The sequence below is a fragment of the Adiantum capillus-veneris genome, chromosome 27 (assembly GCF_014529385.1).
Source record: "Adiantum capillus-veneris isolate H3 chromosome 27, ASM1452938v2, whole genome shotgun sequence".
Classification (NCBI taxonomy): domain Eukaryota; kingdom Viridiplantae; phylum Streptophyta; class Polypodiopsida; order Polypodiales; family Pteridaceae; genus Adiantum; species Adiantum capillus-veneris.
This window is the reverse complement of record NC_140957.1, coordinates 30,934,010-30,949,927: the sequence shown is the minus strand read 5'-3', so window position 1 is coordinate 30,949,927 and position 15,918 is coordinate 30,934,010. Positions and strand designations below refer to the sequence as shown.

Below are 15,918 nucleotides of genomic sequence, written 5' to 3'. Positions count from 1 at the left end.
GCAAGAAACATTGGGAGGCAGTGAAAGGAATATTGAGATACCTGAAAGCTACAAAGAGTATGCGTATATGCTATGGGAGTCAGGGGCTAAGTGTAAAGGGTTTTACAGACTCAGATTATGCAGGTGACTTAGACAACCGAAGGTCTACGCCAGGGTATGTCTTTACATTGGCTGGTGGAGCAGTATCATGGCGTTCTAGATTACAAGATTGTGTTACTCAATCTACTACAGAGGCTGAATATGTTGCAGCATCAGAGGCATGCAAAGAATCAATTTGGCTTAATCGACTAGTAACAGATTTGGGAATCAAAGAAGAGATGCCTGTGTTATATTGTGATAGTCAGAGTGCTATACAATTGGCTCGCAATCCAGTTTATCACTCAAAGACAAAGCATGTGGATGTGAAGTATCATTTCATCAGGGAAATGCTCGAGGATAAGCAACTTCAGCTTGTCAAAGTTCACACCACAGAAAATCCTGCTGATCTACTTACAAAAGGACTTCCCTCAGAGAGCTTTGCGCATTTTCGCAAGCAGTTAGGTGTAGGTTAGTACATCACTTCTCTACATCTCTTGTATATTACCTTGTATAGTAGCTTCTCTCACACTTAAAGTACCACATTGGACTTTAAGTGGGAGGTTGTTGGGGTATAAAGCCCAATGTGGTCGCCCAGGTAAGTGGGCGGGCCGCCAGGTATGTACACATATTCTTTTGTAAAAACCTAATAAGAACTCACTATGCTCTACACATTACAGTAGAGCGAGTTCACCATATCGTCGTGCTCTTCTTCTCGCACTCTCTCTCGCGTCGCACTTCCGCTCGTACTCCTTCAGGTATCCCTCACCTAGCAATCACATTTGCTTCCGTCGTGGAAACTTTTGAATAAAGGTTTACATATTGAGATGCATGCTAGTAGTAAGTATACAATCGATTTGTATTAGGATTATCAGAGTCCATAATTGAGGCTTCTGTTGGGTTTTGACACTAATTATGTGTTATTTATCTGCCTCTTATTGCTTGTAATCTTAAAAAGGTATTCCAATTTTTGTCTATATTCCATAATTTTTCTCTAATCACCACTATATGCTCTTAGTAATGCATAAAGCATCCCTATTTGCACTCTTTCCCCTTGATTTGAGCCTCTGCAAAGATTCCACTTGTTGGAATTATGGTTGCAGGGAAGCACACACAGCTTGGAGAAGATGAAGGAAACTCAAGGCACACAACAGAGAGTGTATTACTTAGTGTGCAATGGAAATATGAGATAGCCGTAGAGTGATGGGCGTATATATAATGCACGGGGGGGGGGGGGGGGGGGGAACCATCCTAGGAGGGAAAAAATGCCCCGGCGGTCCTAAGTGTGTTCATACACATCACTACCACACGTATATGGTAGCAAATTCCCCCTGGGAGTGATGTGGTGAACGAGAGCTGGCACATAGATTATAGAGAAGTGTCATGCCATGTGAGGACATGATCAGTCCACAAAGGGGAGTAAGCCCAAAGATTTGTGGAAAGCTTTGAACTTGTCACAAGATAATGCCTTTGTGAAAATATCTGCAAGGTTGTCCTTTGTTGGCACATAAGCCAAGTTGATCGCTCTTCCTGAGAGCCTTTCCCTGACATAGTGGTAATGCACCTCAATGTGCTTTGTGCAAGCACAAAAATCTGGGTTTCTTGCAACAGCAAATGCGCTCTGCCTGTCAATGTAGATAGTGTTGGCAATGTCTTGTCCAACACCCAAATCAGCCATAAGGCGTTTGAGCCATACACACTCAACGTAGATGTGAAGACTACCCTGTGCTCAGTACCATAACTGGAAGTGGCCACAATAGGTTACTTCTTGCTCAACCACGATATGCATGAACTATCAAGCATGAAACAAAAACCACTCGTGGCTCGGGTGTCAAAACAACCAGCCCAATCTGAGTTCGAAAAAGCATATAAATATGGTGACAATGATCCCCCCTTTGGATAAAAAAAACCCAAGATGTAAAGTGCCACTCAAGTAGTAAAAGATTAACTTTACAGCCTACCAATGCTTAGACCCTGGGCTATGCATAAATATGTTGACTTGTAAGATTGCAAACTGAATATTCGGTCTCGTGTTGCATACATAAATGAGGCATCCAACAATAGTTTGGTAAAGAGTGACATTTGCAAGATCACCAACATCATGAAGACTCAATTTCAAACTTGTTTCCATGGGAGTAGCAATATGTTTGCAATCCTCAAGTCCAAACTTACATAGCAATGTCTCTATGTAACTTGTCTGACACAAGGCAATACCACCATCGCACTGCTTAAACTGTATGGCCAAGTAATGATGCAATAACCCCAAATCTTTCATCTTGAAATTAGCATTCAAATTACTTTAAATTCAACAATATGTCTTTCATTTGGTTGAGTGATCAACAAATCATCCACATAGAGAACCACAATGAGAAGTACATCACCCTCACGCTTTACATACAATGTGCTTTTTGTTGGACTCTTACAAAAGCCTCGTTTGACCAAATGAGTCTCAGATTTCTCATACCAAGCATGAGGAGATTGCTTCAACCCATACAAAGCTTTCTTAACATTGCACACTTTCTCCTCTTGTCCTTTCTTGACAAAACCGTGAGACTGCGTTACATAAACTTCCTCAAATATGTCACCATTCAAGAAAGCAATAAGAATGTCTAACTGATGTATATCCCAACCAAAATGAGCTATCAATGCACATAGAAAATGTACAGTAGTCATACCAGAAGTGGGAGAAAAATTTTATTCATAATCTATGCATTTTTGCTATGCATAGCCTTTTGCAATAAGTCGAGCCTTATAGCAATCAATCTCACCATCCGGCTTGCGTGTCAACTTGTTAAACCACTTTGTACCAATGGCCTTTTTGCTTGGAGGCAAATCACATAAATCTCATGTGTCATTTTCTATAAGTGCAATTCAGATTGCATGGCAGCCATCCAATTTTTTGAATTCTGTGATTCATCAAAAGGTAGAGCTTCCTCAACATCACGTAAGCTAGACACAGCCAAAGCATAACAATCTAATGCATCAGATGCATGGCAAGAACTTGAACGAGTACAACTAGACAAAGGCGCATCCAATTTATTGTCATGCAAAGTATGCACCAACCATTTTGCCATACCTCTAGCCTGCTCATTCTCAGCCCTTTCCTCATCAAGTATATCATGTACATCTCCATCAATAATAGGCTGATCTGTAAAATTTTCTGAAACCCCCATAGGCTGTACATTGCCTTATTTGAATTTACATTCAAACTTCCACGATTGAAAAGAGGGAAAAAACTATCATAAATGTCCTGTGAGCTTACATTATTGTCTCTAGTATATGATAGCAAGGGTTGAATATAATCTTTCACAAACACAACATCCAGTGAAACCAAGATGTGCTTTGTTTGCGGGTGTTACAACCTATAACCTTTGCTTTCAGCACTATGGCCAACCAAAATACATTCGACAACCTTATCATCAAATTTTTTGCGTTGTGTTTGTGGCACTAAAGCACATGACAAACAGCTAAAAGCACGCATGTGCTCAATAGAAGGCTTTCTATCATGCCATGCTTCATATGGAGTCATAGATTGCAAAGCTTTTGTCGGACACTTGTTAAGTACATAAGTGACACACATGATGACCTCAAGACAAAACAAATGTGGTAAAGCTTGACTATTGTGCCATTTTCGTAAGTATCCTGTTTTTTTCTCTCAGTAACATCATTTTGTTGAGGTGTATATGACACTGTACATTTGTGTTTTATCCCTCAACTAGCCAGAAATGCATTAATTCATGAGACATATACTTCCCCCTTGATCGGGAGGGTGCCCATAGTACATTTTGAGACATTTTCAACCATAACCAAAAATTGCTTGAAGCACATAAAAACTCCGGACTTAGCTTTAAGAAAATATACCCAATGCATGTCTGTAGTAATCATCAATGAAAGTCAAGAAGTACAGGTAATTACCCAAGGACAGATTTGCTTGGGCCCACGAACATCATTATGCACAAGCTGCAACTTGCATGTAGGCCTAACTGACCCATCCTTTGGAAACTTTGAATGCTACATGTTACCCAAAATATAGCCTTCACAAACATGTTTGACATGTGCTTCAAGAGGTGGCAAAGAAGCAACCATATCAGATTTTTGCAAACGCCGCAAACTGAAAAAATTCAGATGCCCAAAATGTGTATGCCAAACTTTTGCATGTAAAATAGCCTTAGAATCCAGAACTGCATTTGCAAAATTCTGCCCACACTTCTCGTACAAAGTGAGCTTATACAGCCCACGGCATAAAATGTCAGATACAACAATTTTATCATCGAAACTGAGATCATGTACTGTACATCTTGCATCCACAAATTTGACTACAAGTCCAAGTCTAGCAAGTGTAGATATAGACAAAAGATTCTTCTTGGAGTCTTCTTGATTCCAGGTACATACAATTCATCACGTGTGAAAGAATTGCCATTTGCAGCAGTAAGCACAATCTTTCTAACTCCATGAACCAGATAAGAGGCATTGTTGGCATAAGTGACAACATTCCCATGAGGGACAGATTCAAGAGAGGTAAACAAATTATGATGTGATGTAATGTGCTTTGTAGCACCATTGTCCAAATACCACACATGTGAATCTGTAGCAACTGACATGCATGCATCATGGACAACATGATCATACGTATACTCTAAACTAAAATCCCACTCTACATCTACATCAACATCACAATTTTCTTTCACATAAGACTCTACAATATTTGCACTAGTAGTTGATTCAGCCTCTTTCTTCTTAGCCTCTTTTGACTTCAATTTTGAACACTGCTTGATCAAGTGATCATTAGCTTTACAATAATGGAAATGCATCTTCTTTTTGCCATTATCACCAGAATCCCTTGATGAAGTGGTGCCAGTAGAAGCATTAGGAACATAAGATTTTCCACTCGCAGAAGAACCATGAGAAGTGGTTACATTGCTGTTACCACCTTTTCTTAGAGCATCAATAAAAGCCCATTTAAATGCACATTATTTAGCCCTGTTTTTTTTGGAAAGTGACTCTTACAACAACAATGTGCATAATACATCAAACTTGACAACTTCAAGGTTTCCTTGGGTCATAAGTCTCCAAGTACTAGCAAAAGTATGGTAAGAATCTGGCAAAGCATCAAGAACAGACTACACAAGAGAATTATCAGAAATTACTTCACCTGTAGAAATAAGTTACTCATTTATATCCTTGACACCAATAAGGAAAGTGTCCATTTCATCTTCCTCATGCATAATCTTTGACTCCAGCTCTTTAAGTAGCAATGCAATTTTTGCCTCATTACAACTTGCATAAAGACCATCCAGAATATCACAAGCATGTTTTGCTGAACAAATGTGACAATGCGATTAATGCATGAGCCTGCAAATCTCTTATATCCCAACGAGCTTGCTCAGCTATAGGCAAAACATTTCTAACATCAAGAATAATTGCAACAAAACCTACAGCATCCTCAACTCGTCTTTATCCACAGAACTAGGACGTACATCAATGCCCTGCAAAATGTTCTAAACACCCTTTGACACACAAGGACATGTTGCATCATGTAAGCCCACATAAAGTAATTTTTCCCAACCAATCTGTCCTCAACAGCCAACATCTTGAACACATCTGTGTTGTTGTAAACCATGGCAAATGCCTGCACTTGATGTGAAAACTGCCCAAAAAGAAGAAAAATGAATGCGCGAAGAACACATGCTATATATCACAAATCGTAGAAGACTATAAGGGACCTGTTATGCAAAAAATGACACTGGCAAAAATCTTGCACAAAATGAGAAATAGCCTACACAATACTCTCTGCAGTGGAAATGGAGACTGAAATAAGCCCAAATAAAAAATCTGAGCACCTGTACTTATCGACTTGCTGATTCTCACCAAAGCTCATAGAAATTAGAGAAAGTGAGCAGACGTATGCTGGAGCCAGGGATGACCCAACCTGCTCTGATACCAATTTTTGTAATTAGGGTTGCAGGGAAACACACGCAACTTGGAGAAGACAAAGGAAGATCAAGGCACAAAACAGAGAGTGTATTACTTATTGTGCAATGGAAAGATGAGATAGCCCTAGAGTGATGGGCGTATATACAATGCACGGGGGAAAAATCTCCTAGTGAAGAAAAAATTGTGCCGGTGGTCCTAAGTGTGTTTTACACACATCACTACCACATGTATATGGTAACATCATCTACATCCAGAAGCTCGACGCTTTCTCGGTCGACCCTTAAGAACCACTCACTCCAACAACGTGAGCAATCTCATTGGAATGTTAGAGATGTGTAGGCTCATGCATTGGTAAATTTATTTCTGAAGTTCATTATTACTCATCACATTTGTCGCTAAACAAATTAAAAAAAACAAGCTTGGGATAATCTAACGGGTCTTTAGGCACGTCACAATCATGCAAAAAGTTGCATTGCTTTGTAAAGAGTCGGAGTTTAAGATTATGCAAGAGGAAAATCACATGTAAATTTGTCTTGTTGGTATCAAGGATATCAATGAGCAACTCGTTTTTGCAGGTGAAGTCATTTTGGACAGTTCAGTTATACAAATAATTCTAGATATGTTGCCAGTGATATAATTTTGCTAGTACTTGGAGATATATGACCCAAGGAAACCCTCACACTATCAAGTTTGATGTATTATGTACATTGCTATTATAGGAGTCAATTTCAAGAAAAACTAGGCTAAATAGCATGTAGTTGAACATGCTTTTGTTGGTGCTCAAAGAGGAGGTGGCAATAGCAATGAGTGTAGTCACTTCTCGTGGTCCTCCCTTGAGTAGTAGATAACCTACATCTACTGCTTCTATTTACAAAAAAATCATCTAGGAATGGCAGAAACAAGATGCGTTGTCATTACTGCAAAGCTAATGATCACTTTATAAAGTAATGTCCCGAGTTGAAGGCACAAGCTAGAAGCCAAGAAGAAAGAGGCTAGATCTTCTACTGGTGTATCTATTGTAGAATCTTCTATAAATGGAGATTGTGTTGATGATGTAGATCCAGAATGGTGATTCAGTAGGATGTGGACCTAGGAGGTCCCTTTCTCTCTTTACCTTTTTGAAAGTAAAGGGAGTAAAGGAGCGTGGCCACATCAACAAAAACGTGCATAACTAACGGCCAGAAATCAACTTGTTTTCAAAAAAGTCATTTTTACTTAAATCTCTCCTCCAACATATACGTATATCAAAAAAACCATTTTTAAAACCTTTTTTGACCTACAAGCACCTCCCCTGCATCTCTTCTACCTCTCCCTCTCCCCTACCTCCCTCTTCTCCCTTCCATTGCCTTCCCCCTTTGTATCCTTAGGTTTAGCAGCCATATTTCTCAACAATATCACAAACCATGCATCCCGCACACCATAAGTGTGTATATTTGCTTGCCCATAGAGTTTTCATCAAAAGTCAGACACATGGGTGACCAAAGATCATCACAACAATGATTTGCTACAGGTTGACATCAATGTTGATTTTTGGGTGGATGTAAGTGATAGTCTATACACTGTAATTCATTTTATATTGTCTTTGTTTCTCTTAAAATGTTCAAATTCAAATTTTGAACTGTTTTTCACCAAAATCTCCTATGTGTATGTATGTGTGTACCTAGCGCACACACATACACTCACTCATCTCCTTCTCTTTCATTGAAGAGCTTGCATAATCTTATAATCTTTGATGTAATAGATCTTAAGCACCACTTTTCCTCTAAAACAACCTTCTTTGTTACATCTTGCAAGTAGGTGCTTCAAATCCATGCTTATTAGAGCTGGGTAATCTCATCATAATGTATATTTTAGGATTGTTTATTCCTAGTTGGACTGAAATACTTGAAACTTTGTACATCATATACTTTACAAGTGTCTCTATTATACAGCTTGAAAATGTTGAATTCATACATGCTTTTGTTTGAAGAACGGGTCTGTAATGCGTCATGGTATAAGGTGACCTCTTACTATGCTAGTTGAGTGGTAGTGTTTGCAACAATGGCTCAAGGAAATGGCATAACATGATCGATTCGAGCCATCTCCCACTCCGCCTTTTATTGTGCAAACAAAGAAAGACATTTGGTAGATGGTGCTTTTGAGGTGCCCAAAGAGACCAATAGAGTACTATAATGTTTTTCTGAGAGAACTCCATGGATTAGAGAAGCAATACACTCCCAACTTACATATGAGAAGTCAGCTTCTTCACTCTATCCTTGTCCATTTTGCACTCAGGGGTACAAACCTAACAGACAAAAAGCACAAAAGAACTCTTCAAAGGGTGGTTCAATGCTTCCATGGCAAGAGTATGGAGACAAAGCATTGGAGAATTTTGATGTTGGGGAGATGAAGGCAGGGAATGGGAAGCATCTGTTTTGAGATGCCCCATGCTCAATGTCTGATATCATGCACTAAAGGACAAGGCTTGAAATCCAATCTTTCCATTTTCTCTATCTAATGTACATTTTTGTACATTGCACGCATTCATGCGCATTTTCGATAGGTTACCAAAGCTCCACATTGATTATGCTTTCACAATGAAGCCATTGCAAAAGTCCCAGGAGGCAATCAAAAGGGTGGAGGCACTTCTCAATTCCATTGGTTGTCACAATGGAAATGTATCAATTTTTACTGCAAAGAACACAAGGGAGGCCCATGAGATTGCCCAACAAGTTTCAATGAGTGGACAAAAAACTAGAACTTCTTTTAGAAAGCAACATAGGGAAACCTACTATGAATGATTGTTCTTTCGCACTTGTTGATGCACTTTATGTACCAAGGATCTAAAAGAACCTTTTGTATGTATATGCACTTTTACAAGACTTGGTCTTATTTCAAATTTGTGCATGACAGATGTATAGTTCATTATCTTAGTTCTAGTGATGAAATTATTGCATCTGGCATTTTTGTTGTGGGTTGTATAATCTCACTTTATATGACAAATGTGGGTATAATTTTGTAAATGCAATTGTGGATTTGAAGGCTATTTCAGATGCAAACTTTGACATGCACGTTTTGGGCATCTGTATTTTTTCATTTTGCTAAATTTACAAAAATATGATATGGTTTCTTCTTTGCCGCCTCTTGAAGCAGCTTCTAAGCATGTTTGTGAAGGGTGTATATTGGGTAAGATGCAGTGTTTAAAGTTTCCAAAGGATGGTTCAGTAAGGGCTACATGCAAGTTACAACTTGTATATAGTGATGTTTGTGGTTTATGCAAACTCCATCCTTTGGTAATTACCTGTAGTTTCTCACTTTCATTGATGATTACTCCAGACATGTGTGGGTGTATCCGCTTAAAGCTATGCCACATAATTGGATTGCCCTATGCTTTGACATCATTGGATTGCACTATGCTTTCACAATGGCTGAAGCCCAAATGGCAGTGTGTAAAGTACATAAGTCTAGTTTTTTTTTCCAAATTCACAATAGTGAATGTATATATATAATATGAAGTCAAAAAAATTTACAATGAAAGCCAACCACTACATCTATCAACAACCCACCTTATCATCTAGACCATACGGCCATACATCCTCGACTGAAAAAGGGAGCCACCCTGAGACCATAAGCAACAACGAAGACCCAAGGGGGTTGCGACCAAGTAGAAAGCCAGTCACATCAATCCCCTGGATCACCAAGCCAAGGCACCAGGAACTAACCGCTGATAGAAAAAACAAGCAGAGTCATCCTTTGTTCTTCCTCTGCTTAAGCCAGCTAACAGTGATAGTGCTGGTCTTATTACCCTTAACCTTAACAATATGGATGATAAGGTCTATTTTTACGTCCTGAGAATCACTTGTAATTGGCTCAGGCTAACAAGATTCAAGGGATGTCCACGTCACCTAGGCAGAGTTATCCACCGGCTCAGGTCTATTCTGCATCTCCTCAATCGGGATCTTAGTCTCTTTGCTTTTCTCACCCGAAGGTCTGATCGGCACTGGCTAGGGGTTTTCAATGGTCGGCGAGGCCCCAACAAAGGGTCCACCATTCACAGGTGAAGTCTCCTGTATCTCAATTGCCGGGCAGTCGGTCTCTTTAACCACCTCTCTCGAGACATATCTTGGACAACAGTCGGGGTGAGAGTCTCTTCCACCACCTCCTCTCTGGTCATCTCTTGGTCATTGGTCTCTGGCAAGAACTGGTGTCCAAATATAAGTATCGTTTAAAAAAAAAAGTAGAGCCAATAATAACTATGATAGGAAAAGGGCGTGTTATAATCATGCAAAACTCATAAAGAACTAATCTCAATGATACCCCATGAACGTATGCGATATATTAGTTCTACTTAGAGTGAACACTTTGAGGGGTAAGATCGCTAGCAGCTTCTTAACACTGCGAGAGATTGTGAGAGAAACTCTATAAACGTTGTGTTCATACTGCCTGCACCTCACCATGTGCTCTCCCTGCACTTTTCCACCATCAAAAACTTGTTGTGCAAGTATGATCACTTGTCTAATTCGCACACAGCTCGGATGCCATCTGCTCATGCACACACACAAATAGACACACACACACACACACACACACACACACACACACACACACACACACACACACACACACACACACACACACACACACACACACACACACACAGACACACACACACACACACACACACACACACACACACACACACACACACACACACACACACACACACACACACACACACACACACACACACACACACACACACACTAGATGGAAGGGGCATCGAGTGGGCGGGGTGGGCACGAAAGGCTCGATGTTGCACTCGGGCATGAGTCAACATGCCAAAAGGGCATGGCGAATAGACCTCCCTGCATGGTCTGAATGCTCACTTCAATGGTGCCTACTCTCTTTGGCTAGAGGTCCGTAAAGTATGGCGGGCAGCGTAAGGGCCCTATCACAGACGTCCGCTCGGATGCTAGTGCAAGTGAGCTAGCAAAAGAAGATTTGTGAACTCCATCGTCCATCAGAGCGCGAAGGCATCCGGGTTGACCCCCTCACCCATCGCGCACAAGAGATCCTCCACGGCTTGACTCGAGAACATGCACATTGACTGCACTCAGACTTTGCCAGTAAGTCACCCTCCGATTATGAGCATGAAAAAGTTTATACTTATGTAAATGTTTGTATGTGTGTGACACTACATGCGCCCACATGTGTTGTTTTTGAGACTGTTCGGTGCTAGTGTGTGACACGGGCCTAAGATCTCATTAACCTTTGAAAGATTGGAACGTGGAAGAGGTGGAAGGACTCATGCTAAAGAGAGGGGGTAGGAAGGAGATACCTTTCCCATTCCCATATTGATAAGAGCCAATCGACCATTGCATGGTGGAGTCATCAGTGATGTGGAAAAAGTGCATATGTGGCAACCATAAGACTCTCTCAAATTTCCTCTTTTGACATTGCTTTCCAATTTATTCATCGTCCTTAAATTCAACATTTTTCCCATTTGTAGCATGGAAATTCAGCTCTTAATTTGTTATTAGGCTCATTGCGTTCCATCATATTTTTTTCTTTACAAAATCACTATTTAAATGTTGGTATTTTTGGATGCTATAAAACATTTTTAATTATCAAGAAGCTTATCAAAATTCAAATGTATTTGTTACTCTCAAAAAATAATATTGTTAATCTACCCATGCACAAAATTTTGATTTTATTGATTTAGAATTGCTTATTTATTTATTTATATAGAAAAGCCAAACTTTCAGAAAAATGTTGATACAAAGATCCTTCCATTTATATTTCTTTTTTAAAGATTTCTAAATTAAAAAAATCACCCCCTTCTTTTCCGGGTGAAAAAACGCTCGAAGACGAAATCTTTTGGATAATTATCATAAAGTTGAAAGTACACGTCACTGAATCTGTAACTTAAATTATAAAATAAAATAATAAAAAGGCCCTATTTCTAGCCTTGAAGCGTGCATTCAAATTACAGCTCTCCCCGCTTTGAAATTCATGCGCCCTTTTTTAATCACAACACGTATGCCCTCGCTTTCGCTAATCACGCTGCTTGATTCGTAATTAGCGCTCCATTTGTTTCTGATTTTTGTTTAGACCCATCAGTGATCTTGCTATATTTAGCACCGAAAGAGCCAGAACAGCAGAAATACGCCTCGCAAAAGCTGGAATTTTATAGCAGATTCCAGCTTAATCACATCATTAGCATATTCATCTGTGCTAATCACGATTGATTCTGACTCTTTGGGGGTTAGGATACCTTGATTAGGAGGAGATAATTATAGAATAATTTATTTCGGGGACTGATCATGGCTCCTTACAGCCCAGAAAATGGGATGATCATGAATGTGGGATATAGTGTCGATGATGGGCGTGATCCTGCGGACTTGGATCCTCGCCTCCCGCTTTTGCAAGACGCTGACCTACAGGACAAGGTTGTCCTCCTGCGCGTTGATCACAACGTCGTCAAGAAAGGTACTGCCATTATATGCTTTCAAGTTTTTGAGGGAAACCATTTCTTGTTTTCCTGGTTTGGATTGATTAATTTTTCACTTCAAAATTCTCCAAATGCGTCTAAAAATTTCTATCCTGCAGTAAGATTTAGTACAGTACAGCGGATGTATCATGTATATTCAATTGCCTATTCAAAAAAGTAACATTACAAATTGCAAGCTATTTTTTCATTGGGTTTTGAGCTATTATAAGTGATTAGTCTGATGTTAATGATCTTTTGGGGATTAATATAATCAAAGTCTTTAATGTATATACTAATTACAAATAAAGGCAAACTTAAGCTTTCTTAGTTTATCTTAATTTTTACCAAGATTATCACATTTGTAGGAATCTAGTATGAGAAATAAAGTTTTTCTCAATAAGCTGGTGTTGTATTATGCAGGCAAAATCCTTGATCAGTACCGCATTGATGTAACACTCGCAACTATGTACAATATCGTGGAACGAGGTGGAAGGTAAATGCTATTACTAACCTGTGATTTCATATCAATTTTGTCAGGAATCATAATAAATACTGACACAGGTTGACCTATCATTATCACCTATATAGGAAGGCCAATATGACAAAAGAAGACCATTTAATTATCGTTTTGTGAGGGAGACATTATGAATTCTGACACAAGGTATTGATTAAATTTTTGCTAGACCCATTATCATGACCCATATAGGAAGGCCATATGACAAAAAGGCAAAGAAGATTACTATAAGGCAGGATGATGCAGTGGATGCCGTGGTGGCGTACCTCCAGCGCAAGCTAAGGATCAAATTCGTGGTGCCGCAATTTCATGTGAATGGAGACGACCAAGGCATTCATGATATTGACACTTCCATCAATTGGCTCATTCAAGACCTTCGGAGCCGCAAGATCGGCGGCATTTACCTGCCAAACACTCGTTGGTTTGCAGTAAGTAATTGCAAATCTTTCGATTTGTGATATTTTCTCATACACGCAACATTGGTGATGAGCTGAAATTAAAAAATGCATATATTGTACAACAGGGAGAAGAAGACAAAGGGGAAAATTTGCAGCGTTTTGTCGTCCAGCTCGCAGGGCTAGCTGATGTGTATGTGAACGACGCATTTGGGTCATGGCAATCACATGCGTCGACGTTCCATATCACTAAGTATTTGCCGGCGTATGCAGGCCTATGCTTGCAGGTAAATGCTGAAGCACTCTATATGCGAAAATTTACATCCTTTTGCACCAGAACATATTGCGTATGTTTTGAAACTTTTCCATGGATTTTGTTCAGGATGAGCTTTGCCACGTGAAGTTAGTATTACAACCCACCAGACCTTTTGTTGCCATCGTCGCTGGAGCCAAGTACGACACCAAAATTGGGCCTTTGACTGAAATTTACAAGAAGGTCGATAAGCTCATTCTGGGTGGGGTTATGTACAATACTTATCTTTGTGCCAAATATGGAGTGAAGATTAAGGGTGTTCAGGTAGCTGGCCATGGAAGGCATTATTTAACCTTTCGTTATCTTTCGAAGCTTTTTGCAAGGCCTGTTTGATGATCGAGCTGCGATTTAACGTTTTCCTTTTGGAATGTAGGAATCCGATATCGAGCTTGCAAGAGGCTTGGTAGAGCAGGACAAGATGGACAAGAAGATTGTGGAGCTACCTCATTTAATAGAGTCGGATACACTGGAAGGGCGGGAAGAGGGTCGTTATCGAACAATCTCTGCAAAGGTAAGCGGAGATGGGGCATTCTCGGCACTCGCATGCATAGAAGGATGGTCATGGTGACACACATACACAGTCAAAAGCATTCTTGTCAGACTAGTAGTCGTCGTTATAATGTTTTTGGTCTTCTTCCCTCTACAGCATTTTGCTCCAGGTAAAGAGTATAACTTTGTGGTGGATGTGGATCCTCTATCTTTTGAGGTGGATCCTTGTAAAGAGGCATTGAGCTCGGCCAAGACCATCTTTGTGAATGCTGTCATGGGTTTGATGCCTCACTTCTGGCATGGCACTAGCAAGATGGATGAAGTTATCGATCAGAACATCGCAGCTCAGAAGTTTTTTGGGGGAGGAGATACTCTTCAGGAATTCAAGAGGTATGGGTTCCTACTTTGTACATCAATCTTGGACAAGTGGATGTATATCGATATGCATTGATTGCATGCTGTCTGACAAGAGAATAGCTGATTTGTATGCCCGGCCGTTGAGAGAAGAGTAGCGTCCATTTTTGAGCTGAAAAATGACCTTTGATCGCATGTTAAATACATGGCCTGATGTTGTGCAGACCAAGTTTATGATATTTACACAGACCATTGATGTGGATATAATGTATGTCTTGTCATAATTTGGCTTCATGTGTAGTATTGGATCAATAAGCGAGAGTGGAGATGAGATCACGCATATGACTTCCCGCTCTTGCATTTTTTCAGTGTGCGAATGGCTAGTTGAACAATTACGGCGGCTCCTTTTGTTATGCAGGAGGGCTTTTGTTCTTTATCTTTGAATCTAAATCCTTTTCTGATTTTGTAATGTGCAGCTTACATCCTAAGCTATACCATGAAGCATTGCATAGCCCCAAGTACTACCTGTTCACGGGGGGCGGCACGGTGTTAAAGGTGATCGAAGAGGGTGATCCCTACGGTTTGGAGATTGTGAAGGCCCTTATAGCGAACAAGGAACATTCTCATGAGTATTTCCGCAACGGGGTTCATGTGCATGGCAACGGGCACGCAAGATGAGGGAGGCAGCCTACTTATAAAGCATATATAACACACATCATTGGCTATCGCATGGATATCTTTTCTCCAATAATTAGACACCGATGTCGTGGATTATGATTAATCAGCCTGTGTAGGTTTACTTGCAATGGGTGGTTGTCCCATTCATTCTTTGGTTTTTGCTTATTAGATGAGAAGGCAGAGGATTGAAAAGGAAGAGTGTACAGCCATTTCCTTTTTTTCTCTTTCTGTACTACTCATATTGTTGGCTTTTACAACCTTGTTTCATTACTGTAACAAAGCAAGGAGCATTTGTAATTATTTGGCAATTCTGTTGGGCAAAAGTTACAAAAATTGAATCTAGTTTTAGATGAAAAATGAGCATTTGGTGACCTTATTTTACAATATATTTACCAAATGGTGATTAGAATTTCAAGAAAAAATAGCACTTTTTTCCTTTTAAGGTACATAAGAGCCGGGTCTCACCATGAATTAGGGAGTTAAGAGTGATATTAGGGGTTACAAATATTACTACCTTTTCTTTCTTTATTTAGAGAATCTCTTCTTCCTTTCCCATGATGTTCTCCCTTCATTTGAGGAGAACCCAAAGGTAGTGAATTTTAATTGGCTTCTCTCTCTCTCTCTCTCTCTCTCTCTCTCTCTCTCTCTCTCTCTCTCTCTCTCTCTGTGCACAGGTACATTCTCAAGTGCATGCACT

At 39.9% G+C, this 15,918-nt stretch overlaps 1 protein-coding gene across 1 annotated transcript; it reads left to right on the top strand.

Moving 5' to 3' along the window:
* The first annotated feature begins 11,979 nt into the window (after positions 1–11,979).
* Positions 11,980–15,576, top strand: LOC147421726 (uncharacterized). The gene is made up of 8 exons (XM_086503532.1): positions 11,980–12,477; positions 12,899–12,971; positions 13,162–13,420; positions 13,516–13,674; positions 13,770–13,964; positions 14,074–14,211; positions 14,347–14,579; positions 15,020–15,576. The coding sequence occupies exons 1-8, from the start codon at positions 12,312–12,314 to the stop codon at positions 15,219–15,221; spliced, it is 1,425 nt and encodes a 474-aa protein (XP_086359658.1). The 5' UTR covers positions 11,980–12,311; the 3' UTR covers positions 15,222–15,576.
* The last annotated feature ends 342 nt before the right edge of the window (positions 15,577–15,918 follow it).

Excerpts from the sequence above, each read along its gene's own strand:
- LOC147421726 (XM_086503532.1), top strand. The coding sequence starts at position 12,312 with ATGGCTCCTTACAGCCCAGAAAATGGGATGATCATGAATGTGGGATAT. Across the intron at positions 12,478-12,898 it reads TCACAACGTCGTCAAGAAAG|GCAAAATCCTTGATCAGTAC; the intron begins GTACTGCCATTA and ends TGTATTATGCAG. Across the intron at positions 13,965-14,073 it reads TGAAGATTAAGGGTGTTCAG|GAATCCGATATCGAGCTTGC; the intron begins GTAGCTGGCCAT and ends TTTGGAATGTAG.